This window comes from Salvelinus fontinalis, chromosome 24, assembly GCF_029448725.1.
Source record: "Salvelinus fontinalis isolate EN_2023a chromosome 24, ASM2944872v1, whole genome shotgun sequence".
In the NCBI taxonomy this organism is placed as follows: domain Eukaryota; kingdom Metazoa; phylum Chordata; class Actinopteri; order Salmoniformes; family Salmonidae; genus Salvelinus; species Salvelinus fontinalis.
Window position 1 is genome coordinate 5,408,573 of NC_074688.1, and position 27,925 is coordinate 5,436,497.

The following is a 27,925-nucleotide window of genomic DNA, read 5'->3' on the forward strand; positions in this document are numbered from 1 at the left end:
ATTTGTCACATGCGCTGACTAAAACAGGTGTAGACCTCACAGTGAAATGCTTACTAACAAGCCCTTAATTAACCAACAATGCAGTTTTAAGAAAATACTTTTTTTAGCGAAGAGATGAGAATAACAAATGATTAAAGAGCAGCAGTAAATAACAATAGCGGGGCTATATACAGGGGGAACCGGTACAGAGTCAATGTGCGGGGGCACCAGTGTCTTGGTAATTGAAGTAATATGTATATTGGTATATTAAAGTGACTATGCATAGATAATAACAGAGAGTAGCAGCAGCGTTCCAAAGGGGGGGGGGGGGGGTAATACAAATAGTCTGGGTAGCCATTTGATTAGCTGTTCAGGAGTCTTATGGCTTGGGGGTAGAAGCTATTTAGGAGCCTCTTGGACCTAGACTTGGCGCTCCGGTACCACTTGCCGTGCGGTAGCAGAGAGGACAGTCTATGACAAGGGTGTCTTTGACAATTTTTAGGGCCTTCATCTGACACAGCCTGGTATAGAGGTCCTGGGTGGCAGGAAGCTTGGCCCCAGTGATGTACTGGGCTGTACGCACTACCCTCTGTAGTGCCTTGCGGTTGAATTCCAAGCATTTGCCATACCAGGCAGTGATACAACCAGTCAGGATGCTCTCGATGGTGAACCTTTTGAGGATCTGAGGACCCATGCCAAATCTTTTCAGTCTCCTGAGGGGGAATAGGTTTTGTCGTGCCCTCTTCACGACTGTCTTGGTGTGCTTGGACTATGTTAGTTTGTTGGTGATGTGGACGCCAAGGTACTTGAAGCTCTCAACCTGCTCCACTACAGCCCCGTCAATGAGAATGGGGGCGTGCTCGGTCCTATTTTTCCTGTGGTCCACAATCATCTCCTTTGTCTTGATCACATTGAGAGAGAGGTTGTTGTCCTTGCACCACACGGTTAGGTCTCTGACTTCCTCCTTATAGGCTGCCTCATTGTTGTCGGTGATCAGGCCTACCACTGTTGTGTCATCAGCAAACTGAATGGTGTTGGAGTCTTGCCTGGCCGTGCAGTCATGAGTGAACAGGGAGTACAAGAGAGGACTGAGCACACACCCCTGAGGGGCCCCCGTGTTGAGGATCAGCGTGGCGGATGTGTTGTTACCTACCCTTACCACCTGGGGGTGGCCCGTCAGGAAGTCCAGGATCCAGTTGCAGAGGGAGGTGTTTCTTCCCAGGGTCCTTAGCTTAGTGATGAGCTTTGAGGGTACTATGGTGTTGAATGCTGAGCTGTAGTCAATGAATAGCATTCTCACGTAGGTGTTCCTTTTGTCCAGGTGTGAAAGGGAAGTGTGGAATGCAATAGAAATTGCATCATCTGTGGATCTGTTTGGGCGGTATGCAAATTGGACTGGGTCTAGTGTTTCTGGGATAATGCTGTTAATGTGAGCCATGACCAGCCTTTTAAAGCATTTCATGGCTACAGATGTGAGTGCTACGGGTTGGTAATCATTTAGGCAGGTTACCTTAGTAATCTTGGGCACAGGGACTATGGTGGTCTACTTGGAACACGTTAGTATTACAGACTCAGACAAGGAGAGGTTGAAAATGTCAGTGAAGACACTTTCCAGTTGGTCAGCGCATGCTCAGAAAACACATCCTGGTAATCCATCTGGCCCTGCAGCCTTGTGAATGTTGACCTGTTTAAAGGTGTTACTCACATCGGCTGCGGAGCGCGTGATCACTGTTGTCCTGAACAGCTGGTACTTTCTCATGCATGTTTCAGTGTTACTTGCCTCGAAGCGAGCATAGAAGTGATTTAGCTAGTCTAGTAGGCTCGTGTCACTTGGCAGCTCTCGGCTGTGCTTCCCTTTGTAGTCTGTAATAGTTTGCAGGCACTGCCAGATCCATCGAGCATCGGAGCCGGTGTAGTACGATTCGATCTTAGTCCTGTATTGACGCTTTGCCTGTTTGATGGTTCGTCAGAAGACATAGCAGAATTTATTTTAAGCTTCCGGGTTAGCGTCCCGCTCCCTGAAAGCGGCAGCTCTACCCTTTAACTCAGTGCGAATGTTGCCTGTAATCCATGGCTTCTTGTTGGGGTATGTACGTGCAGTCACTGTGGGGTTGATGTCCTCGATGCACTTATTGATAAAGCCAGTCACTGATGTGTTGTTCTCCTTAATGCCATCGGAAGAATCCCGGAACATATTCCAGTCTGTGCTAGCAAAACAGTCCTGTGGTTTAGCATCTGCTTCATCTGACCACTTTTTTATAGACCGAGTCACTTGTGCTTCCTGCTTGAATCTTTGCTCGTAAGAAAGCATCAGGAGGATAAAATTATGGTCAGATTTGCCAAATGGAGGGTGACGGAGAGCTTTGTACGCTTCTCTGTGTGTGGAGTAAAGGTGGTATATAATTTTTTCCCCTCTGGTTGCATTAAAGTCCCCGGCCACTAGGAGAGCTGCCTCTGGATGAGCGTTTTCCTGTTCGCTTATGGTGGTATACAGGTCATTGAGTGCCGTTTTAATGCCAGCATCGATCTGTGGTGGTATGTAGACAGCTACGAAAAATACAGATGAAAACTCTAAGTAGATAGTGTGGTCTACAGCTTTTCATGAGATACTCTACCTCAGGCGAGAAAAACCTTGAGACTTCCTTAGATAACATGCACCAGCTGTTTACATAAATGCATAGGCCCCCGCCCCGTGTCTTACCAGAGGCTGCTGTTCTGTCTTGCCGATAGAGCGTATAACCCGCCAGCTGTATGTTCTTAATGTCGCCATTCAGCCACGACTCGGTGAAACATAAGATATTACAGTTTTTAATGTCCCGTTGGTAGGATAAATGTGCTTTCAGTTCGTCCCATTTATTTTCCAGCGATTGAAAGAAGATTAGCCACTCGTTGCCTGATGCTTACAAGGCAGCCTGATTTCTTTCCGTGAAGACTCCTTTTCCTTCTCCAGCGAATAACGGGGATCTGGGCCTGGTCGGGTGTCTGTATTATATCCCTCCCGTCCGACTCATTGAAGAACTCTTCATCCAGTTTGAGGTGAGCAATTACAGTTCTGATGTCCAGAAGGTCTTTTCGGTCATAAGAGACGGTAGCAGCAAAACAAGTTACGAACAATGCGAGAGAAAAAAAACTAAATAGCATGATTGGCAACACGGCAGCCTCCGGTGCCATCACAAAACAGAGCGTACAGAGAGATGCTTGATGAAAATGTGCTTCAGAGCACTCAGGACCTCAGACTGGGGCAAAGGTTCACCTTCCAACAGGACAACGACCCTCAGCACACAGCCAAGACAATGCAGGAGTGGCTTCAGTGTGTGCTGATTTATAAAAAAGAATCACATCTACATAAATATTCAGACACTCAGTACTTTGTTGAAGCACCTTTGGCAGTGATTACAGCATCGAGTCTTCTTCGGTATGACGCTACAAGCTTGGCACACCTGTATTTGGGGAGTTTCTCCCATTCTTCTCTGCAGATCCTCTAAAGCTCTGTCAGTTTAGAAGGGGAACGTTGCTGAACAGCTATTTTCAGGTCTCTCCAGAGCTGTTCGATCGGGTTCAAGTCCGGGCTAATGCTGGGCAAATCAAGGACATTCAGAGACCTGTCCCAAAGCCACTCCAGCATTGTCTTTGCTGTGTGCTTAGGGTCATTATCCTGTTGGAAGGTGAACCTTCGCTCCAGTCTGAGGTCCTGAGCGCTCTGGAGCAAGTTTTCATCAAGGATCTCTCAGTACTTTGCTCCATTCATCTTTGCCTCGATCCTCTCTAGTCTCCCAGTACCTGAAAAACATTCCCCCAGCATGATGCTGCCACCACCATGCTTCACCATAGGGATGGTGCCAGGTGTCCTCCAGACGTGATGCTTGGCATTCAGGCCAAAGAGTTCAATTTTGGTTACATCAGACCAGAGAATCTTGTTTGTCATGGTCTGAGAGTCTTTAGGTGCCTTTTGGAAAACTCCAAGTGGGCTGTCATGTGCCTTTTACTGAGGAATGGCTTCCTGCTGCAGTGATGTTTGTCCTGCTGGAAGGTTCCCCCATCTCCACAGAGGAACTCTGGAGCTCTGTCAGAGTGACCATAGGGTTCTTGGTCACCTCCCTGACCAAGGCACTTCTCCCCGATTGCTCAGTTTGGCCGGGTGGCCAGCTCTAGGAAGAGTCTTGGTGGTTAGGCCACTGTGTTCTTGGGGACCTTCAATGCTGCAGAAATGTTTTGGTACCCTTCCCCAGATCTGTGCCTCGACAAAATCCTGTTTCAGAGCGCTACAGACAATTCCTTCGACCCCATGTCTTGGTTTTTGCTCTGACATGCACTGTCAACTGTGGGACCTTGTATAGACAGGAATGTGCCTTTCCAAATAATGACCAATCAATTGAATTTATCACATGTGGACTCCAATCAAGTTGTAGAAACATCTCAAGGAGGATCAATGGAAACAGGATGCACCTGAGCTCAATTTCAAGTCTCATAGCAAAGAGTCTGAAGACAAGGGGTCTGAATACTTTCCAAGGGCACTGTACTTGAATAAAAGAAAGGGGCATGGATCAGTAAACCAGTCACTATCTGTGACCACCATTTGCCTCATGCAGCGTGACAAATCTAACTTGCATAGAATTGATCAGGCTGATTGATTGTGGCCTGTTTAATATTGTCCCACTCCTCTTCAATGGCTGTGCGATGTTGCTGGATATTGGCGGGAACTGGAACACGCTGTCGTACACGTCCGTTCAGATTGTCCCAAACATGCTCAATGGGTGACATGTCTGGTGAGTATGCAGGCCATGGAAGAGCTGGGGCATTTTCAGCTTCCAGGAATTGTGTACAGAGCCTTGTGACATGGGGCCGTGCACTATTGTGCTGAAACGTGATGGCAGCGAATGAATGGCACAACGATGAGCCTCAGAATCTCCTCACGGTATCTCTGTGCATTCAAATTGTCATTGATAAAATGCAATTGTGCTCATTGTCCGTAGTTTACGCCATCCCATACCATTACCTCACCGCCACCATGGGCCACTCTGTTCGCAACGTTGACATCAGCAAACCGCTCGCCCACTCGTATGCTCGGTACAGTTGAAACCTGGATTCATCCACGAAGAGCACGCTTCTCCAGCGTGCCAGTGTCCATCAAAGGTGAGCCCACTGAAGTCAGTTACGATGCCAAACTGCAGTCAGGTCAAGACCCTGGTGAGGACGACAAACACGCAGATGAGCTTCCCTGAGATGGTTTCTGACAGTTTGTGCAGAAATTCTTCAGTTGTGCAAACCCACAGTTTCATCAGCTGTCCGGGTATCTGGTCTCAGACCATTCCCCAGGTGAAGAAGCCGGATGTGGAGATCCTGGGCTTGCGCGGTTACACATGGTCTGCGGCTGTGAGGCCAGTTGGACGTACTGCCAAATTCTCTAAAACTACGTTGGAGGCAGCTTATGGTAGAGAATAGAACATTCAAAGGAGAAATGCTCACTAACAGGGATGTAAACAAATGTCTGCTCATTAAACATGTGACCATCACTTTGCATGTTGTGTTTATATTTCTGTTCAGCGTAAATGGATAGTGTTGGTTGGTAAAAATCTTGTTCAGTTCCTAATACACCATACAATTATCCTTTTGTTATGTGAACTTTAGTACTTAATGAATGAGTATTGGAAATAAATGAGTTATTGCCTGTTATTAGGCTACTGGAAGAAGTAATGCAAAAGATGGATACTGTAACACATCAAAGCTTTTTATTTATTAGTCATAGAGTACATTCAAAATACATTGACAGTTAAAATATTGCATTATAATTTCACTCGGGTAATCATCAAGTTAGTAGATATACCACATACAAATGCATGCTATCAAATGGGTATTCTTTCACACATGTTCTACTCATTTCTTCAGCAAATCACACTTCACTTTGCATTAAGTCACAAATTCCAAACAAGAGCAACTCGCACAAGTTACAAACTGCTTTGTAAATAACCAAAGCAAGTGACACCCCAACTCCTACATTGTCCATACCATCTCTTGTTTAGGATATAAGACATATCCATTGACAGGGCATTTGATACCACAAATGCAACAAAGACAATATAATAACTTGAAAAATGTCTGGTCGATGAAATTAAAGCAAGGCTGGTGGTTTTAGGCACCGATTCTTTAAATTAAGATTGGTTTGCCCACGTTTTATTACAATGGGTATTATATGCTTGCGTAAGAAATTATTTCAATTGCAAATGCTAAATAACGTCAGATAATCTTGTTTAGGTTCGTAGATGGATGGTGCATATAGACCTTATGGGTACTATAGAGACAAGGGGCAATTAATAAGACATATGACATTTTCTTGTTCTGAAGTCCAAGTTCAGTATACTTCACCTACTTTTAAAATATAAAACATTTGGCAGAGCTGATGATCATTTAGGAATTGCTAAACGATTACTGTCCAGTTAGACCAGTGGTTCTGACCAGACTGCAACCACTAATGGTAAACAGCATATTCTCTGTAGCAGGGCGCAGAATTCTAAAACCACCATAGGGCACATGAATGTAGCAGTGCAACTCGGTTTTCAATTGCACCACTACCTGCTCTCTTGACAGTTTTTGAGACCTGGGATCTTCCATTGACGGTATTTGAGTGATGTGCTCTGCATGAGAGGGAGATACCAATGTCTCACGTGGTTTGAAGTCCGAAGCTTGAAGGCAAGCACACATGGAGATGAGTCAAAGTGGAGCATACTACTGTCGGTAAGGAGGTGAGGGAAGGTATGGTACAGTCATAGTTTGTTTGAGAAGATCCCAGGGCTAGCCACTAGGGCCCATCTGCAGCCGCTCCTGCTTATGCTGGGCCAGCCACTGTAAGATCTGTTGCTTCCGCTCCTCGTTGGGCCGGATCTGGTCCATGGTGAGTGGGCTGCGGTTGAACGGGTCTGTCTGATCGCTGTAGGGAAATGAAAATTGATACTCAATATCGTACAAAAAAACTTGATCTCGGGCCGTATGTTTCAAGCCGCTCAAAGTAAGACTGCTGATTTAGGACCAGTTTTGCCTTTTAGATCACAATGAATAAGACTACATGGACAGGGGGGGGGGGACCTGATCCTAGATCAGCACTCCTATTCTGAGATGCTTGATGCATGCAGTCCCTGGAATAAACCAGCAGCACGTAGACATACTACTCCTAAGGGATCAGTCACCTGAGTAAATGCCGTGCTATGGTCGAGCGATCAACCGTGACATTGGAGGAGGGGAGCAGCACAGGGTCGAGCATCAGCGTGGACATAATGGGGTCCAGGAAGTCATCTGGGGCGTCCGCGTACGTTTCCTCATCCTGCAGCTGTTGGTCTGCATGAGACTAAGACAGGAGACAGGCAGTAGTTAGTCATTTAGGGTTATGGTATGGCGAGGGCATAGTGGTACAGTGTAATGTGATTTTATACAGATCTAACCTTTATTTTGTCAGCAAGGAGACCGAAACCCACAATAACTTCTCCGGGCTTGTTGATCTTCTTCAGGACTCGGACAGTCTGAGAGAAGAGCGTGGGAGAGTAGGAGCGCCCGTCTTTTGGGACAGTGGCACAGAAATTATCTTCATCACTGCCGAAGACAAAACAGACATGGTTAGAGTCACTAGAAACCAAATAGCCACCTTATATGCCACACATGGATACAAATTGTACTTTAAAAAAAATAAAGGTTCAACTTATTTAGCTATGCTTGCCTGGCACAATTGAACCATCCAAAACATGCAAACACCACCCACCTGGCACTCCAGGCAAACGCTCAAAATATTTGATCAACTGAAGTACAGATGGAAAAAGCAAGTGAATTTCAACCCCCCAAAAAACTTCTGAGCCTTGTATTAGCCTTGAAATACTGCCTTTTTGAAACCTACCCCAGGTTAAGGTAGATGGTGCAGATATCGGAGACCAGTTGTTGAGGCTTGAAGTCAAACTCGCTGAAGTCTTTCACCTTCAGGGCGCCCATCTTGGGTCCGACCAGGTGCTGCAGGAAGTGGTTGAGCATGGAGATGATCCTCTCGGCCATGAAAGGGTGCACAAAAATACCCTTGATCTCTGGGATATCATGGAGAGGGAGAAGCGAGCAGGAGTTTCAATATATTCATATATACAGAGTGAACAAACACCTGCTCTTTCCCTGACAGACCGACCAGGTGAATCCAGGTGAAAGCTATGATCCCTTATTGATGTCACTGGTTAAATCCACTTCAAATCAGTGTAGAAGAAGGGGAGGAGACCGGTTAAATAAGTATTTTTAACCCTTGAGACAATTGAGACATGGATTGTGTATGTGTGCCATTCAGAGGGTGAATGGGCAAGACAAAATATTTAAGTGCCTTTGAACGGGGTATGGTAATATGTGCCAGGCGCACCAATTTGAGTGTCAAGAACTGCAACGCTGAGCCTCCCGGGTGGCGCAGTGGTCTAAGGCACTGCATCGCAGTGCTAGCGGTGCCACCAGAGATTCTGGGTTCGAGTCCAGGCTCTGTCGCAGCTGGCCGCGACCGGGAGGCCTATGGGGCGGCGCACAATTGGTCCAGCGTCATCCGGGTTAGGGAGGGTTTGGCCGGCAGGGATATCCTTGTCTCATCGCGCACTAGCGACTCCTGTGGCGGGCCGGGCGCAGTGCACGCTGACCAGATGTTTCCTCCGACACATTGGTGCAGCTGTACCCAATTGGATACCATGAAATTAGGGAGAAAAAAGGAGTAAAAAAATATAAATAAAAAAGAACTGCAACGCTGCTGGGTTTTTCACGCTCAACAGTTTCCCATGTGTATCAAGAATGGTCCACCACCCAAAGGACATCAAACCAACTTGACACAACTGTGGGCAAAATTGGAGTCAACATGGGCCAGCATGCCTGTGTAACGCGTTTGCCCTGACAAATTGAGGCTGTTCTGAGGGCAAAAAGGGGTGTAACTCAATATGAGAAAGGTGTTCCTAATATTTTGTATCCTCAGTGTACAACACAGTGCCATCAAATATAAAGTATTGCCATTTACCTTAAAACAGGGCAAACTCTTAATTCTGCTCAATGAATTGGACAATGATGTCTAAAAAAAATATATACACAAACAGCCATAGTTTGTGTAGCTCTAGGTAGAGACGCATGTCCAAGACATTATCCACTCATTGTTATCCATTCATCCTCCCTCTCCAACTAACCCGATGTGAGGAAAGCCAGCGTGCCGATGGTCTCGTTGGACATGATGTTATGGAAGCGTGCCAGCTGTCCCAACATATGCAAACTGGACTCCTTCTCCCTGAGGGCATCAGGAGCCAGGCCCTCCCACTCACCATGGTCCTTCTCCAGCTGCAGAAGCTTAATCTTGCTCAGGTACTACCACAGAAAAAGGACCAGATCAGAGAGAAGTAGTGAGAAAAATTGGGCCTAGTTTAAAACGTAGGATCTTCGGATAAACCAGGGAATACACAACTAGATTCAGCCGAGGGCCAATTTCTTCTTGAGCGGATAGTCAGGCGGCCAGAACATAATAATAAATAATTTGTAGACTGCAAATTGACTGCAAGAAGCTCACACAGACATATTTTATTTAAACATAATAATTTCAAACCTTGCTCACATTTGTACACGATCACATATACGGTAACTCTCCATTGTGCGTGGGAATACTTTGGAACAGATTTCCAAAATGAAAACCAATTGGAGCTGATTTGCTGATGTTTTTAACACAGTCTTTTAGGTCCCCCAAAAAATGAATAAAAAGATAGATCAGTAGAGGCTGGTGAGGTGAGGACGACTCATCGTAATGGAATGGTATAAAAAGTATAGAAACCATGTGCTTAATACCATTCGTTGATTCCATTCCCGGCATTACAATGAGACCGCCCGCCGATTTAAAGTGTCATCAGCCACTACTGAGATGGATATAAGTCAACGGTAGGAATGTCCTTTTAATAAAACGAGAGCGAAACGCTGACAGTTTCTCACCTGTATAGCTTCGTCGAGTAGGAAGATGGCGTCGTTCATCAGGAGATTCAGATACCGCAGGAAGAGTGGAGGATTCATGGCCTCGAGGTTCTCGGATGCATAAACAGCAAGACTCTGAAGTAAACATTCCACATAAGAATTTCGGGGCGTTATGGTGCAAAACTGAAAAAGCAATAGCCGTGCGTTTTGTGCGGTCTTCAATAAGGACTACTCTAAATGTGGTACCATCTAAATAACTGAGAGAAAAAAAGGGAAACCAGCTTGCCTTAATGCTCTCTCTGTAGCTCTCCTTCCCCCACATGTACTTGAGGATGGGATACATAGGTCTCCTGTAGTTGAACTTCTGTTCAAACTGGTGAGGGTCACCTGGGGAGAAAAGTCAATAACATACAAGTCACATGCATGCACTTGAGCTTCATTACAAAGGTTTAGATTCTAACACACACAAACGCATGTGTGCAAGAAACACACACTAAACCCACCAGTGAACTCAATGTCCACAAACACAGCAATGAGTGCCTCAGCCAGGTGAGGTGCATGGTGGTAGGAGCAGAAGACCCTTTGACGCTGGAACATGATTGGCTGGGCTGTGCCAGCCGACATCGGTTCCATGTGGGGCATCACCGCCTCCAGCACCTCTGCCAGCTTCGCCCGCAAATGAGGGTTCTTCATCCTGGGAACATGGGTAAAGAGTAACACAATAGGAACATCGATGAGTCCGAATGGTAGACGCATAAAACCCTTAGGAATATCACATCCAGAAGAGTGACTGTTGTAACAGCCAATGGCGATCCACAATTGAGATAAACAGTCCTCAGGGTATTGTACACCACCGTTCAAATGTTTTGGGGTCACTTAGAAATGTCCTTGCAGAATTAATAGGAAATATAGTCAAGACGTTGACAAGGTTATAAATAATGATTTTTAATTGAAATAATAATATTGTCCTTCAAACTTTGCTTTCGTCAAAGAATCCTCCATTTGCAGCAATTACAGCCTTGCAGACCTTTGGCATTCTAGTTGTCAACTTGAGGTAATCTGAAGAGATTTCGCCCCATGCTTCCTGAAGCACCGCCCACAAATTGTATTGGCTTGATGGGCACTTCTTACGTACCAAACAGTCAAGCTGCTCCCACAACAGCTCAATAGGGTTGAGATACAGTGACTGTGCTGGCCATTCCATTATAGACAGAATACCAGCTGACTGCTTCCTCCCTAAATAGTTATTGCATAGTTTGGAGCAGTGCTTTGGGTCATTGTCCTGTTGTAGGTGGAAATTGGCTCAAATTAAGCGCCGTCCACAGGGTATAGCATGGTGTTGCAAAATGGCTTGATAGCCTTCCTTCTTCAAGATCCCTCGAACCCTGTACAAATCTCCCACAACCAAATCCCCCCCCAGACCATCAAATTGCCTCCACCATGCGTGACAGATGGCGTCAAGCACTGCTCTAGCATCTTTTCATTTCTTCTGCGTCTCATACGTCTCATAAATTCTCACAAAGTTCTTCTTTGTGATTCGTACACCGCAAACTTAGATTTGTCTGTCCATAACCCTTTTTCCAATCTTTCTAGGTCCAGTGTCTGTTCTTTTGCATATCTTAACCTTTTCTTTTTATTGGCCAGTCTGAGATATGGCTTTTTCTTTGCAACTCTGCCTAGAAGGCCAGCATCCCGGAGTTGCCTCTTCACTGTTGACGTTGAGACTGGTGTTTTGAAGCTGCCAGTTGAGGACTTGTGAGGCGTCTGTTTCCCAAACTAGACACTCTCATGTACTTGTCCTCTTGCTCAGTTGTGCACCGGGGCCTCCCACTCTTTCTATTCTGGTTAGAGCCAGTTTGCGCTGTTCTATGAAAGGAGTAGTACACAGCATTGTACGAGTTCTTCAGTTTCTTAGCAATTTCTTGCATGGAATAGCCTTCATTTCTCAGAACAAGAACAGACTGACGAGTTCCAGAAGAAAGTTCTTGGTTTCTGGCCATTTTGAGCCTGTAATCAAACCCACAAATGCTGATGCTCCAGACACTCAACTAGTCTAAAGAAATACAGTTTTATTGCTTCTTTAAATCAGAACAACAGTTTTCAGCTGTGCTAACATAATTGCAAAAGGGTTTCTAACGATCAGTTAGCTAATTCAAGTTTATAATTTTAAAAGGCTAACACAACATGCCATTGGAACACAGGAGTGATGGTTGCTGATAATGGGCCTCTGTACGCCTATGTAGATATTCCATGAAAAATCTGCCGTTTCCAGCTACAATAATCATTTACAACATTAACAATGTCTACACTGTATTTCTGATCAATTTGATGTTATATTAATGGCCCAAAAATGTGCTTTTCTTTCAAATAAACAAGGAAATGTATAAATGACCCCAAAATTTTGAACAGTAGTGTATGTACCAGGATACATTAATATTATGCACAAACATTTGGCCTGGTACTGTGTGTGCGCACGGGTGAACTCAATGCCTCCCCCTCTTTCCCCTACCTCTCCACGTTTCCCATGAACACAGTGATGAAGTTGAGGACCTGCTCCAAGCTCTCGGCAGAAGACTCCAGGACCTCGTCGGCAAAGCGGCGGAGGAAGACAAAGAAATCTCCCAAGTTCTCCGCAAAGAACTCTGCAGACGTACAAGAATCCTTTTGATAACCAACCCCTCTTAGTAGTCTTAATAAACTATCTACCAGAGGAGGCTGGTTGGAGGGGCTACATGAGGACGGGCTCTTTTAATGGCTGGAATGGAGGCAAACACGTTGTTTCCGTGTGTTTGATGTTTCCATTAATTCCATTCCAGCAATAACAATGAGCCCGTCCTCCTCTAGCTACTCCCGCCAGCCTCCTCTGCTCTCTACTTGTGTTATTCTCTCACAACTCTTCTATAGCCCTGTCATTGTGCAAATTATTATTATTTTTTGCTGTTATTTAGCACAGTGGTTCCCAACCTTTTATGAACCGTGGCACATCTTGATGGGATAAAAACACCTAAAATGGCCCTATTCATTAATTTTGTGGTAACGACCTCCATCTTATCAGATCCTTACTCCAAATCATCTATTTTCTGTGACAAACATTATTTTATAGATTAAAATGGGGATTATTTGAACTATTTTTTTTAATAGTACCTTACTCATGGGGACTCATTTGTGTGTACCCCTTTAAGAGGGTCCCGCAATCTGTGCAAAAAAAAAAAAAAGTCTTAAAATAGGTCTGAAAATTTTAAAGGGTTGAGCTAGAGACGAGCGCTTTTCTACATTGTAAAGGTGCAACCACAAAGCCCACTCCAATTTGCACCCGTTTGTTTCTATGGCAGAGGCTGTGATATAGCTAAGCCTAAATCAGACTTGCCTATGCTAAATGGTTCTCACAGGCGAAGTAAAATGATACAAATGACTTTGCTCGTGATGCGTGCCCCTCAAAAAAAAATACAAATGTTACAACAGCCTGAGCGAACTGGACTTGAAACCACGATACAGATAGAACCATGGGCCATTGAATGTATTATCTGAGCGGCACCGCTGCTCCCACTCCACAGGTCATGTTTATAAGTGAGTGTTCAACACAATGCTCAAGATTAGGAAGCCATTTACGGCACACCTGGTTGAAAACCACTGATTTAGCACCTCTATTGTACGCACTGACCGCAAGTCAGCATACGAGCATCTGTCAAATGACTGAAAACGTGACGTTAAGGTTGATGGCGCAACATTGAGAAGACTGCCAAAAGTTGAGTTGTTGATGGCCTTTTCTACTCATGGGGCGATTGGTCTAAGTAAGTAAACAAGCAAGGTTGACGGAACGCTTTACCTGCAATGACTGGGATACTTGGTTGCCTTTCCTACCGTAGTTAAATACTCTAACTAAGTCGCAAAAAAAAGGTCAAAATGACAAAGCGGGAGGGAGGGGTAGCAACCTGGCATGTGACAGAGCAGGCTGTTGTGTAGCGGTGGCAGGGGGAAGGAGAGCTGGGCGTGCTCGGGCCCCTGGTTGCTGAGGCCCAGTTGAACCAAGAGTGTGGCGCTGGACGCCTGCAGGTTGAGGCAGCACTGCAGCATGCCTGGCTGGGTGGCTGCTGCCTTGGTCGACAGGTAGACCGTCATGAGGCGCTCAAACTGCTCGCGGAGCTGCTCGGCCGCCGGGCCGCCCGTGAGCTGGGCCTCCCGCCACGTACCCTGCAGCCGGTGGAGCGACTGGTTCATCTTCACCATCTGCTCGTGGAGTCTAGGGAGAAGCAAGAAGACACAATACAACTTTCTTAACCATATGTCACAGTGAACACTTGAAATTTGTCATGGTCCAGTTCACAACGTTAGACACAGTAGATATTGCTCAGCTGTTATGAAGGATAACACTGAGATGTTATCACAAGTCTAGTCCAAGGGCCAGATCGAGCCGACTCCTGGACTTAAACCCATGCTCAATGGAGAACCTCCACTGAGAGGTATTTTGTGTGTCAAGGAACAGGCTTAATCTAGGTCAGAGAAACAGCACCAAAGGTATTGTGTACTAACATGGTAAGTAGAACTTTCTTCATGCACAAACCCAAAACCAAGTAATATACTAACGTTCATCAAATGGATACAGCATTGCTAGGTCTGGGGTATATTCAGTGAGGAGATATGTTCACAAATTTGCAGATAGAAATGCATTGAATAGACCGGACATGATTCCCTATTCTACTTGAAAGACAATCATATCTATCCGATCATTTTAATTATATCTAAATGTTCTGTAACGTTGCCAGTTAGTTACCTGTGGAAGCCCAGGTGAAGGGTCATCTGGGTGAGGATGAGGTTCTCAGTGAGGAGGCTGTACGACTGGGCGTACTCCACCGACTGCTGGGGGGGAAGGGGGACAAGACACGTCTCTTTGTCCAGACCTAATGATCAATGAGAAAATGATAGTTGATTCTCTATTTTATGTTAGTAAATATGAACCTATGTAAAAAGGACATCCAATGATCCATACCCACGTGCACGTATATACAAGAGTGCACATACAAACATGCACACAAACCTCTGGCATGCACGTTGCGGTTGTGCCGCTCCTCCTCGCTGAGCTCCTTGAAGGCGCAGTAGGTGGGGTTGAAGGTGAGCAGCTTGGGCGAGCGCGGCCGGCAGAAGGGCTGGCACAGCTTGAGCAGCGCAGCGCCCAGATTGAGGAAGAAGGCGTCTGAGGCGTACATCTGGAAGTAGATCTCGGGCATCTGGTTGGCCCAGATCTTGGTGCGCCCGGCGTTGGCATGCAGGCAGCCGCCCAGCCAGGAGAGCAGCAGGTGGCGCGTCTCACCCGACTGCTGCAGCAGGTTCTTCAGGAGCTGGTGCAGCTTGTCATGGAACTGGCCCATGAACTGGGACGAAAGGAGGACAGGATATGTCAATAAGTAGACGGGAGCAGAGTATGTGAGCGGAGTTGAGCGGTCTGAAATCCCGCTCATCACTCACCGGCACTCCAAGTCTTTTCCAACCGCTCCGCTAAAAACGTCTCTGAGCTCAAAAACTGCTGATCCAGATTCGCTACATTTATTAAAATCTCTATATTATTTCAATGCTATAGCCTACAAAGAAATAAATCGTGAAGCACTTGCGAGTGCGACAAATGCTGATAGGGACATAAAGCACTCAGCATTTAAAAAACATTTTGTTGTATTAAACCATAAGTCTATAAATTGCATATATAGGCTGTGACTTACTTATAATTTTAAATACAAAATTAAACAAAAAAATGTGTTCTATACACACACACAGTGCCAGTCAAAAGTTTGGACACACCTACTCATTCAAGGGTTTCTCTTTATTTGGACTATGTTCTAGGTGTGCCTTGTTAAAAGTTAATTTGTGGAATGTCTTTCCTTCTTAATGTGTTTGAGCCAATCAGTTGTGTTGTCACAAGGTAGGGGTGGTATACAGAAGATAGACCAATTTGGTAAAAGACCAAGTCCATATTATGGCAAGAACAGCTCAAATAAGCCAAGAGAAAGGACAGTCCGTTACTTTAAGACATTAAGCTCAGTCAATCCGGGAAATTGTGCAGTCGCAAAAACCATCAAGCGCTATAATAAAACTGTCTCATGAGGACCGCCACAGGAAAGGAAAACCCAGAGTTACCTCTGCTGCAGAGAAGAAGTTCATTAGAGTTACCAGCCTCAGAAATTTCAGCCCAAATCAATTCTTCACAAAGTTCAAGTAACAGACACATCTCAACATCAACTGTTCAGAGGAGACTGCGTGAATCAGGCCTTCATGGTCGAATTGCTGTAAAGAAACCACTATTAAAAAGGACACCAATAAGAAGAAGAAACTTGCTTTGGCAAAGAAACACGAGCAATGGACATTAGACCATTGGAAATCTTTCCAAATGTGAGATTTTTGGTTCCAACAACCATGTATTTGTGAGACACAGAGTAAGTGAACTGATGATCTCTGCATGTGTGGTTCCCCCCGTGAAGCATGGAGGTGGTGGTGTGGTGGTGCTTTGCTGGTGACACTGTCTGTGATTTATTTAGAATTCAAGGCACACTTAACCAGCATGTCTACCACAGGATTCTGCAGCGATACGCCATCCCATCTGGTTTGCGCTTAGTGGGACTATCATTTTTTATTCAAAAGGACAATGACCCAAAACACACCTCCAGGCTGTGTAAGGGCTATTTGACCAAAAAGGAGAGTGATGGAGTGCTGCATCAGATGACCTGGCCTTGACAATCACCCGACCTCAACCCAATTGAGATGGTTTGGGATCAGTTGGACTGTGGAGTAAAGCAGCCAACAAGTGCTCAGCATATGTGGGAACTCTTTCAAGACAGTTGGAAAAGCATTCCTCTTGAAGCTGGTTGAGAGAATGCTAAGTGTGTGCAAAGCTGTCAAGGCAAAGGGTGGCTACTTTGAAGAATCTCAAATATATTTTGATTTGTATAACACTTTTTTGGTTACCAACTGGCAGGTGTCTTCACTGACATTTTCAACATGTCCCTGATTGAGTCTGTAATACCAACATGTTTCAAGCAGACCACCATAGTCCCTGTGCCCAAGAAAGGCAACCTGCCTAAATGACTATAGACCCGTAGCACTCACATCCGTAGCCATGAAGTGCTTTGAAATGCTGGTAATGGCTCACATCAACAGCATTATCCCAGAAACCCTAGACCTACTCCAATTTGCATACCGCCCAAACAGATCCACAGATGATGCTCTCTCTATTGCACTCCACACTTGGACAAAAGGAACACTTCTGTGAGAATGCTATTCATTGACTACAGCTCAGCGTTCAACACCATAGTACCCTCAAAGCTCATCACTAAGCTAAGGATCCTGGGACTAAACACTTCCCTCTGCAACTGGATCCTGGACTTCCTGACGGGCCGCTCCCAGGTGGTGAGGGTAGGTAGCAACACATCTGCCACGCTGATCCTCAACACTGGAGCTCCCCAGGGGTGCGTGCTCAGTCCCCTCCTGTACTCTGTTCACCCACGACTGCATGGCCAGGCATGACTCCGACACCCTCTTTAAGTTTGCAGAAGACACAACAGTGATAGGCCTGATCACCGACAACGATTAACAGCCTATAGGGAGGTCAGAGACCTGGCCGGGTGGTGCCAGAATAACAACCTATCCCTCAACGTAACCAAGACTAAGGAGATGATTGTGGACTACAGGAAAAGGAGAACCGAGCATGCCCCCATTCTCATCGACAGGGCTGTAGTGGAGCAGGTTGAGAGCTTCAAGTTCCTTGGTGTCCACATCACCAACAAACTAACATGGTCCAAACCAAGACAGTCGTGAAGAGGAAGAGGTGCCCTACGACAAAGCCTATTTCCCCTCAGGAAACTAAAAAGATTTGGCATGGGTCCTCAGATCCTCAAAAGGTTCTACAGCTGCAACATCGAGAGCATCCTGACTGGTTGCATCACTGCCTGGTACGGCAATTGCTCGGCCTCTGACCGCAAGGCACTACAGAGGGTGGTGCGTACGGCCCAGTACATCAATGGGGCTAAGCTGCCTGCCATCCAGGACCTCTACACCAGGCGGTGTCAGAGGAAGGCCCTAAAAATTGTCACTGACCCCAGCCACCCCAGCCATAGACTGTTCTCTCCACTACCGCATGGCAAGCGGTACCGGAGTGCCAAGTCTAGGACAAAAAGACAGTTTTTACCCCCAAGCCATAAGACTGAACAGGTAATCAAATGGCTACCCGGACTATTTGCATTGTGTGCCCTCCCCCCCAACCCCTCTTTTTCACACTGCTGCTACTCTCTGTTTATCATATATGCATAGTCACTTTAACTATACATTCATGTACATACTACCTCAATTGGGCCGACCAACCAGTGCTCCCGCAAATTGGCTAACCGGGCTATCTACATTGTGTCCCGCCAACCACCACCCGCCAACCCCTCTTTTACGCTACTGCTACTCTCTGTTCATCATATATGCATAGTCACTTTAACCATATCTACATGTACATACTACCTCAATCAGCCTGACTAACCGGTGTCTGTATGTAGCATCGCTACTTTTATAGCCTCACTACTGTATATAGCCTGTCTTTTTACTGTTGTTTTATGTCTTTACATACCTATGGTTCACCTAATACATTTTTTGCACTATTTGTTAGAGCCTGTAAGTAAGCATTTCACTGTAAGGTCTACACCTGTTGTATTCGGCGCACGTGACAAATAAACTTTGATTTGATACATGATTCTGTGTGTGTTATTTCATAGTTTTGATGATGTCTTCACTATTATTCTACAATGTAGAAAATAGTAAAAAATAAAGAAACCCTTGAATGAGTAGGTTACAGTCATTTCTTTTAATGCAGTCAATATTATTCCAGTCTTCCTGTTCTCATTGTCTGAGTGGACACATTGTTTGCAGAGTGCACAACCTATGCTACACTTGTGAGAAACACATTTTGGTTGATTTAATTCCATTTACGAGGCTACCGGGCTTGTGCGCAAATGTAGGCATATAAATGTGCCCATTTGGGGATCTGATAGTATTCCTGATTGGCTTAACACACCACCACTAATGAGCTGTGGAGCTTCTCAAAGTAATGTTTTCTTCACCTCAAACAGCAAACAAACAAAGTCTGTTTTTACATCCATTGAGAATTCTCATACTTCCTCAATGTATCTGAAAAATCTTTCCAGCCCTCTCCATTTCGATGACCACTCAGCATCAAAGGGAAAAATTGAATGCTCTGATCCAGTGGAAACGTCATAAAATAGGCTTCTTATCAGTGCCCGACTTGGACTGAAATAGGTTCCGGTACTCATTTTGGGTGCTGGTACTGTTGAAATTTGGATGCAGGAGCTCCACAATACTTTGAAACTAATATTCTGTAAGACTAACAGGGTTTGAGGTGCCGGTACTCAGCTCCAGTGAGCTCCTGCCCAAGTCAAGCATGGCTTCTTATCCCTTGCGCAAATAGCCTACAGCTGTGTATTCGCTAGCACAGTCTGTGAGCCGGACCCAATGTTCAAGTTCGTTGCAGACAGGCCATGTGTAGCCAATGTGATTTATAGGATATTTATTTTTAATCTGGTTATTTTCTACCTGCAGGCTGCAATGTTTTTATTTGTTGGCTTTATGTAGGTTATTTTTTACATAGATGGAAATGGCTATAGAAGTTACTTTTTAGGTTTGTATCATTTTCATTTAGATTGATAATTTTTGATTAACCACATGACAATGAATTTGAGATATGAAGACGTTATAAATTAAATTAAACTGTTTCATGAAAATTTGCATATGAAAACCATACCTGGCACGCAGATCGGTAGAAATTGTAAGATAAACTGACATTCCACATGAGAAAGGTTGCTGACTCCTTGTGTAGCCTATTACTGGCAAAGCCAGCAGGAGCGGAAGGAGAATAGTTGGGTCAGGTAAAGTTCTTTTTCTTCTGGTTGTCTCTGGCGCCCTCGAGGCATCAAACTGTAAGCTTAAAGCATTAGACAAGCTCAATGCACATATTTGATTTTATAAAAACACATAGGGTGTGCTCAATTGATTGGTCGAAAGACCAGACAACTTTCGGTCGATCAAGATTTTTATTTGTCCGGGACAGCCTCCTTGAAAGTAGGAATATGCTAGGCCTATTGACCCAAAATAAATTATGGCCTATTGTATAGATAAAAGAACAAAAATGAAGAAAACTTCAGAGATCAGATTTTTACTTTATAAATACTTTGCTACAATGACACACTTAGTTACCTACCCAACTCGTTCCTTTATTTTAGCATGTGCACGTAGTAAGTACACCATCATCATTCGTTAGTTGTGAACACTACATCACCGCACTTCCTCTCTTGCTCTTGGTCCTCATCTTTGTAAGTCACCTTAATTTAGCACCTGTGTGTTTTATCAGTTCCTTTATGAAAATATTTCACAAACTCCATGACAGTACCTAAAGCAAGGGGCTATAGCAGCACCCAATAGACTACAAATGCATGCTGGGTCGGGCCGGCCCAGAGCTCGTGAAGTGAGCGCTACTGAATCTCTCTCCTGGAACGAAATTGGAGTGGGTAAGACAGCCGATGCTCCAGCCTTTGGGAATCTCGCGCCGCACTCCAGTGAAATTAGGCACACTCCGCTCCAGCTCCACTCGCATAGTCTGGCACGGGAGGTGATCCCTTAACAACACTGTAACCTACACTTGTTGTTCTACTGGTGTGTTTATAAGATCTTGTGGTGAACTCTCTGGACAAAGCCCCATGTTATGTTGTCAGTGGATCATTTTGGCACGACATTTCTTGTTAAATTCAGATTTAAAAAATACCCCTGAATGCTATGATACCCTGTTATTGTCTGAAACCTATTGAAGTGGTATTTAGAACAGGGGTGCTCAAACTTTTGGGCTTGGCGTGGCTATGTTCCTAAGGTTAATAACTTGAATATGTTTCAAATGACTTAAAGATGCACTATGCAGAAATCCCTCCACCAGTTCTCCTAATTTCAGTTTGTGACAAAACAAGCAAGTATAGTGTAGCGAATCATTGTACCATCTAAACCGCTGCGGAATATATTTTCCATAACCAAAAATATTGTATTTTCAGCTGGTGTAGAAAATCAAGACGCAAAAATGAAATTTAAGACTGGAAGCATAGAGATAGAGCACATAGAACAAATCTACTGCTTCTTAGACTTGCTTTCAACAAGAATGACAGATCTACATTTCTATGTGAATTTGGTTGGATACCCCAAAAAGTGACATATTGCACCTTTAAATATGGTGACGGTATTGGAAAGTTCAGGAAAACCTCTGGGAAACTGTCTCTAGCCTTTTGGGGTGGAACAAAACATTTTAGTGCCTGCCTTCTTGGCAGTGGATAATTGCATAATTATTATGCATTGTTAAAGTAAAATTTTCAGCAATTCTTTACATTTTGGCATGCGGTGTAGAGAAAATGTTGCTGTTTTAAAACTAATTACATGCAAATCTACAAATTCTGCCATGGGGTAGAGAGAAAATGTTATAGCAAAATGTGTAGAATTGCAGGATATTATGAGGTGAATAATTGTTTTTGCAGTTTTAAAGCAAATTTCCTGCTATTCTACACATTGTGTAGCTTAGACTAAGCTAGTGTCTGACCATTGGCAGTAAGCTAGATGTAGGCCTAAGTGGGGTTTTGGAGACACAGAAGACGAGAAGGTTAGGGGTCCGTCCCAAATAACACTCTATTCCCTATATATAGTGCACTACTTTGACCAAAGACTCTAGTGCCCTTACCTGGTGTATGTTGGACTCCTGCACCTTCATTTCCTGTGGACTGGAGCGTGAGGGGTTGAGGAAGAAGCCGTGACCCTCCACCACCCCCGGGGTCTTCAGCAGGCAAGAGATACTCAACACAGTGCCAAGGAGGGTCTTCTGATACTGAAGCCCATTGTTGGGATCTTTGGGTTGGATGTGCCCCACCAATACCTGGAATAAGGCAATTTGAAGTATATAAACAAAGAGTCAACTACTTTTGAGATCAAGGTTGTCCATCTCAGACACATGAATGCAGTTGTTGTAAAAAAATAACAATAATCTTGTTATGAATAGAATACAATAGAATAGTACAGAATATAATCAAGTAATAATCATGGTTGTACAAAACAGTCCAGAGGAATGGTGACGATGCATTACGGCCCCTGACCGTAGCGATATCTTTCTGGCGGCTGAAGTAGAGGAGCAGGTCCAGGTAGGAGAAGAGCAGCCGCTGGCAGAGATCCAAGTCTTTCACGCGATCTTGGAAGATATCGAGCACGGGCCCGATCACCTCGCTGAAGGTGCGTACCTCCTGGTCAGCCAACAGGCCAGCGATCACCTCCTCCGCGAACTCCACCACCTCGTCCAGCTCTGCAACGCACAACAGAAAGCACACTTAATGTCAGGGTTTTTCTTGGCTCAAAAAGGGGCTTAGGTATAGGTAAGTAAAAACCTGGTATAATAGTCCTGTATAATGCAGAAAAGATGCTGTACTTTACAGAACCAGACGTGTACAGGGTTTTTCCTGGCTCAAAAAAGGGCTCAGGTATATATAGCAGAAAAAAATAACCTGTATATATAGCCTACACAGTTCAGTAAAGTATACTCTCTGTATTGTACAGGCATCTTTCCCACCCTTTTCTGGACACAAACCACACGCAACATCATCAGGACCTTATACGACAACACACAGCAAAGTGAGGCTATTATGCACTAATAAATACAGATAGACAAGTTCAAACCAGTCTAAACCAGTTCTTTCATCAGCGGGTGCAGACTAGACTAAGTTACAGCACATCCTGTCTTGGGAGGCCTCAACAGTTGATACCTGAGCAGCAAACACCACTTTCTTTGGCTACTGAGATGGAACAGAACCGGGATCCTCAGACAGTCGGGGGGCTTTAATAATTGAATGGACTCACGGGCTCCGCCGACTCCCTCTAGCAGCAAATCCAGTAGCTGCTCGTACACGTTCTGTCTGATGTAGATCTCGGGGGTGAGCAGGACCGTGCGTGTGTTGGACACCGCCAGGTTCTTACAGCGCACTGCGTACGACAGCAGCTTCTCCGGTACTTTGGTGACCTGAGGGTGTGTAATGTCAGGAGGGAGCAGGGAGGTTAAGAATTTGTCACATCATTGTCAGCAATGGAGCACAAACTAAACATGCATTATTTAGCCTATATGCAGATTGAAATGATCTAGAAATAAACAGCAGATTTAACCTTAGACAGGTCCATTCATTATGTTCAGTAAGACTATTTACCTTGTCACACTATTTCGCTTTACATTGTCCCATGCAGCACGGTTTAGACAGTGTACAAAACATTAGGAACACTTTCCTCATATTGAGTTGCACCCCCCCTTTTGCCCTCAGAACAGCCTTAATTCGTCGGGGCATGGACTCTACAAGGTGTCGAAAGCGTTCCACAGGGATGCTGGTCCATGTTTACTCCAATGCTTCCCACAATTGTGTCAAGTTGGTTTGATGTCCTTTGGGTGACAGACCATTCTTGATACACATGGGAAACTGTTGAGCGTGAAAAACCCAGCAGCGTTGCAGTTCTTGACACACAACCGGTGCGCCTGGCACCTACTACCATACCCCGTTTGAAGGCACTTCAATCTGTTGTCCTGCCCATTCACCCTCTAAATGACACACATACACAATCAATTGTCTCAAGGATTAAAAATCTTTCTTTAACCTGTCTCCCCTTCATCTATACTGATTGAAGTGGATTTAACAAGTGACATCAATAAGGGATCATAGCTTTCACCTGGATTCACCTGGCAAGTCATTGAAAGAGCAGGTGTTCCTAATGTTTTGTAAAGTCCGTGTTTGCCTTTTAAAACGGTCCTATACAGCACACTTTTCCTGACTGAATTATGGCTGGGAATTCGTGGAGAAAGAAATTAGGAATGAGAGTGAGTGCTGTGTATGTGACCCCACCTCTTCCTTGGCTCTCTGGTAGCAGGCGTAGAGGAACGGTATGGCGGACTTGTCCCCAGCGTCTCGGTCGGCAGAGAGATTTACAGCATTACACGAGGTCATGTAGATGAGGTGGTTTCCTGGCTCCAGCATCAGTAATCTGTTGAAGAGTGCCTGATATAAAAAAAATATATATATAAAAAAAAAAAAAAAAAAAAAAAAAAAAAAACTTAGCCAACATTCTGTGCTATGAACTTCATGTACTTACTTACTGATCTCTGCTCCTTGTGGAGCATATGGTCTCTATTAACTTTGTTCACTATGCATTTTTCACTATTCCATCTTCTTAGAGTAGATGATGCACTGTATACTTAAATAGGCCTAGTCCCCTGAAACTACAAGCCAGCGAGGAAATCGGTATGAGAAGAGGATACAGTACTGTACATGTGGATCTTATGGCATCGAGGTCAACTGAGCTGACCAGCGAACAGTTCGCCACCACCATTACCAATGTCCAGTCCTATTGTACCTGCTCAATGTTGTCCATGTCCAGCCAATCTTGACCGTCCATCTCAGCGGCCATTTCCTCCAGGAACACACAGCGTGGAGGAATCCCATTGCCTCCTCTCAGACTGGGGTCACCTGAGGTCAAACAATAGTTCATGTTTTACTTTTCACTTAGAGCAAACACGGTCATTCATGACTCATTCCAGCATCTAGTTTATGAGTATTGAGCTGGGGTAAGTCATTTACTGTTTACTGGATAGCCCTGAAATGGAATCCTAAGAGAGGCCAGCGGTCCAGCAGCACCAAAGAGCACGAACAGATTAGATTAAGACTAGAAATGGACAGACAGGGGCTCTGTCATCGGGGCACTTTCCTGCCAGTCAGTGAGGGATGATGAGCGGGAAAAGAGGAGGCGGCGGACAGTAATCTGGGACCTGTAGACCCCCTTGATGACACAGCCTGAGTCAGCCAGTTGGCTGATGCCAAGCCGATCACTCTCTGTCTAATCTAGTACGCACAGTGACGGCGTGAAGAAAAGACCGCCAGGAAGGATGGTTGTACTGAATCCCCATGAGTTGAAGAAAGCTGTAAATCACACATTGACCATGCCTCAATACAGCACCTCAGATCAATCAACAGAAAACAGAGGGGAATAAAGAAGGCAGTCGAAATTGGGGCCTGGTTATTAAAACAGGGGGGGGTGATGGGTGATTAATCAAGCCATCACTTGTGTATGGGCACACATACAACAGACTTATTTGCTCTAGTTCATACCACTACGGTACATCATATACACCCAGCCAGGCAACATTAAGGGTTGTTTACATAACAAGATTCAGTAAACTAGAAGGGACAAGTGGCATCACGCTGCCACTCCAATGGACAAAAGGTGTCCTAAATGAAGAACAAACACGGTGTAAAAGCCCTAATACGCTCCAATCTAACTTCCTGCACTCACTGTTGTCCAAGGTGATGAGGAAGATCCTCTGGATCATGTGGTTGATGTTGAGCTGCTCGCACAGCTCCTGCCGCGACAGGAAGGAGCGGCTGATCTCGGCAACCGAGTCGTCATTGTCCTCGATGCTGTCCGAGTTCTCCGACTCGGACTGACTTCCCTCCGAGTCCTCCGCTGCAATACGAGATAAGCCAGCAAATATAAGAAACCGTATGAGGTCATTGTCAAACGTCAAGTCAGTGAGCGTGCTGCATCATATCAGTGGTGTTTAAGTTATACAGACAGGCTATAGCCTATATAAGTGGCACAGTGAACCATTAGAGCTGGAGTGGCCACGTGGTTTTGCAGGCCTTTATTTCAACCCAGCACTAAAACACCACCAATTGAGCTAATCAAGGTCCTGCCACGCAGCCGATTAGTCAGGTCATGTGTGCTAGAGCTGGGCTGGAGCAAAAGCCTGCGTGCCCTGTAACTCCTCCTTGGGAGGGTAACTCACAGGGTGGTTCGCCATGGCGCAAAGGTGGCTTCTGGCCCGATGCAAACTGCTTGGCGTCGGCGAGGGAGCTGAAAAGGGCTGCGAAGGGGTTGCGGGAGATGTTTTGGTTGTTGTTGCCCTGGTCAGTCATCTCACTGGAGCATAGACTCCATCAACAGGTGCTGGCACCAGCCTGGACAGAGAGGTACACTGTGGTATGGAACACTGGACTAGGTGAGTTCAAACAAATCTATAGAAGTTGTTTCAAGTGTGTCAGTCTGTGAGGGCAATCAGGGGATGCATGGGAACCCAGACTCTGAAATCCCAAACCTGTTTGCTAACGATCCACTCCTTATATGCTACTCTGTGTCAAGGAGTGCCAGGGAGTGGAATGATAACTCAGAACAGACTGGTACCCCCGAGGCTAAACCCAGACAGTGTGCAGTTTCATTCAGGCCAGAGGAATAACAGAAACCCAATGTTCATTTGTAAACCACAGACTGACTGGTTAGCTTATTGACAGGGCTCTACAGTGCTACCATTTTGGGGGCATAAGATCACAAAATAATTTGCTGTGCTACCTGGAATTTTGGTAGCACTAGTGCCCCCCCCCAAAAAGAAAAATCCCCCAGGTAATAATTGTTGTATTGAATTCTTTGCTGTCCCTTTGCCCACAGCCTCAGTGGCATGCAAACGTGGTGGCACCGAAAGAAAGAAAAAAGGGAGCACTTCTTTAGGTGATGAGCTTCAAAAGCAGCTAGGAATCATATAGGCTATATCTCAATCTTAAAATGTTTATTTTTTTAAACTTGTGCCCCTAAACCCTGTATTTTAACATATAAAATGTATTATATAAACCCATTGATTCTTGAAAAGTATAACATAATGCCCCATGAGCTTAGTTCAACTGTCTTACCCCATCAGAAGGCAAAACATAGCTTGTTTTTCCAATGTCTGTAAACAGAGTAAATGTAAACAAACTCTGTATAGCCTCAAAACATGGTTAAAACTATAACGTTGATATCTAGTCTGTCCTTGCAGCCATAGCTCTGTCTATACATTTGAGTGTGGTTATATTTCTCCAGACCCATCCCTCAACCTTTTGACGGAAACTGTGGGGGGGACCATTCTTTGTTATCGTTTCAACTGTGGATTGCTGCTGTAATACCTCAAATATTTTTCATTCTGCTCCTAAATATCTTTGTGTGCTCCTACATTTTTCTAAACGTAGAACACATGTCACAGTAGAGTCCTGATTGAATGCCGACGTTTACTGTTTTACTGAAATAAAGGCAGAGGAACACATGTGTTACAGTACAGAGTCCTGAATCAATGCGGATGTTTACGGTTTGACTGAAATAAGGCAGCATAGACAGACTGCCAACAGATGGACGTCTTCCATCTTACACTTTGATTTTGCATAATGTAAGTACATTATTATCATCATCATTATGATGATGCGTAGGAAAGGGTCTGTCAACGTCAAGTGGTGGTAACCTGGACACCTGTAACATGCTAGTTAGTCGCATAGCTGGTTAGATTGCTAACTAGCTAGCTAGTATCTGGCTAGCTAATTAACGAGCTGTCAAGTGATGATGTAACCATATCACAACATACGAATTAAGTGATGTGTTATTTGAAGCAAGGGCACATAGCTAACTAGCCACGTATCTTTCGATAACTCGAATCAATTGCATAATGACTCAATAAGCAAGCTGATAATGTAGCTAGCTAGTTGTCAGTGAATCACCGGTTCCACTCAAGTAGCTAGCAGTCGCCGTATTTAGCTGGCAAGCTAGTTAACTTCAGGCTAGCAGATGGACTGCACATGATCCAGGTAAGTTGTCAAGCCCGCTGTACTTTGTCAGTTGCGAGGCAAAACTTGACTCTTTTGACAGATGTCAAACAAAAAAGCAGATATTCAAATGTCGGAATATTGTCATACCTGAAACAACAGCAGATAACGTGTATTTCAATTAGCTCCCTTTTTAGCTAGAAAAGCTTTCTTTCCTCTGCTTTGGTTCTCGCACCGCTGTGAAGCAGGCAGGGATAACTAAGTACGTCCGGGTCACGGATCGTTATAACTCTTCACAATAAATGTCCCGTCCTGTATAATTTGTCATTTCATAATTCGAACGAAAATGATGGAAAATG

The 27,925-nt window shown here is 44.8% G+C and overlaps 1 protein-coding gene across 2 annotated transcripts; it reads right to left on the reverse strand.

The window, feature by feature from the left end:
* Window positions 1–5,686: 5,686 nt before the first annotated feature.
* Window positions 5,687–27,831, reverse strand: LOC129821808 (ubiquitin conjugation factor E4 A-like). Of its 2 annotated transcripts, XM_055879481.1 has the most exons (20): window positions 27,717–27,831; window positions 25,793–25,964; window positions 25,300–25,470; window positions 24,364–24,476; window positions 23,856–24,008; window positions 22,831–22,990; window positions 22,077–22,279; window positions 21,668–21,859; window positions 14,954–15,287; window positions 14,690–14,816; window positions 13,851–14,158; window positions 12,428–12,560; window positions 10,422–10,612; window positions 10,205–10,305; window positions 9,940–10,053; window positions 9,153–9,327; window positions 7,859–8,039; window positions 7,413–7,560; window positions 7,161–7,318; window positions 5,687–6,904 (listed from the first exon to the last, which is right to left on the reverse strand). In XM_055879481.1, exons 2-20 carry the CDS (start codon window positions 25,920–25,922, stop codon window positions 6,769–6,771), a joined length of 3,228 nt encoding a protein of 1,075 aa, XP_055735456.1. In that variant the 5' UTR covers window positions 25,923–25,964; window positions 27,717–27,831; the 3' UTR covers window positions 5,687–6,768. The 2 variants fall into 2 exon arrangements, with proteins under 2 accessions (XP_055735456.1, XP_055735457.1); XM_055879482.1 differs by lacking the exons at window positions 25,793–25,964; window positions 27,717–27,831 and having other exon boundaries at window positions 23,856–23,994; window positions 25,300–25,385.
* Between the last annotated feature and the right edge of the window lie 94 nt (window positions 27,832–27,925).

Bases quoted from the DNA above. Each gene is read 5' to 3' on its own strand.
- LOC129821808 (XM_055879481.1), bottom strand. From the start codon at position 25,922: ATGACTGACCAGGGCAACAACAACCAAAACATCTCCCGCAACCCCTTC. The intron at 24,477-25,299 runs GTGAGTGCAGGA...GTTTGACCTCAG, and splicing joins CCTCATCACCTTGGACAACA to GTGACCCCAGTCTGAGAGGA. The intron at 6,905-7,160 runs GTGACTGATCCC...ATTTCCCTACAG, and splicing joins ATAGCACGGCATTTACTCAG to CGATCAGACAGACCCGTTCA.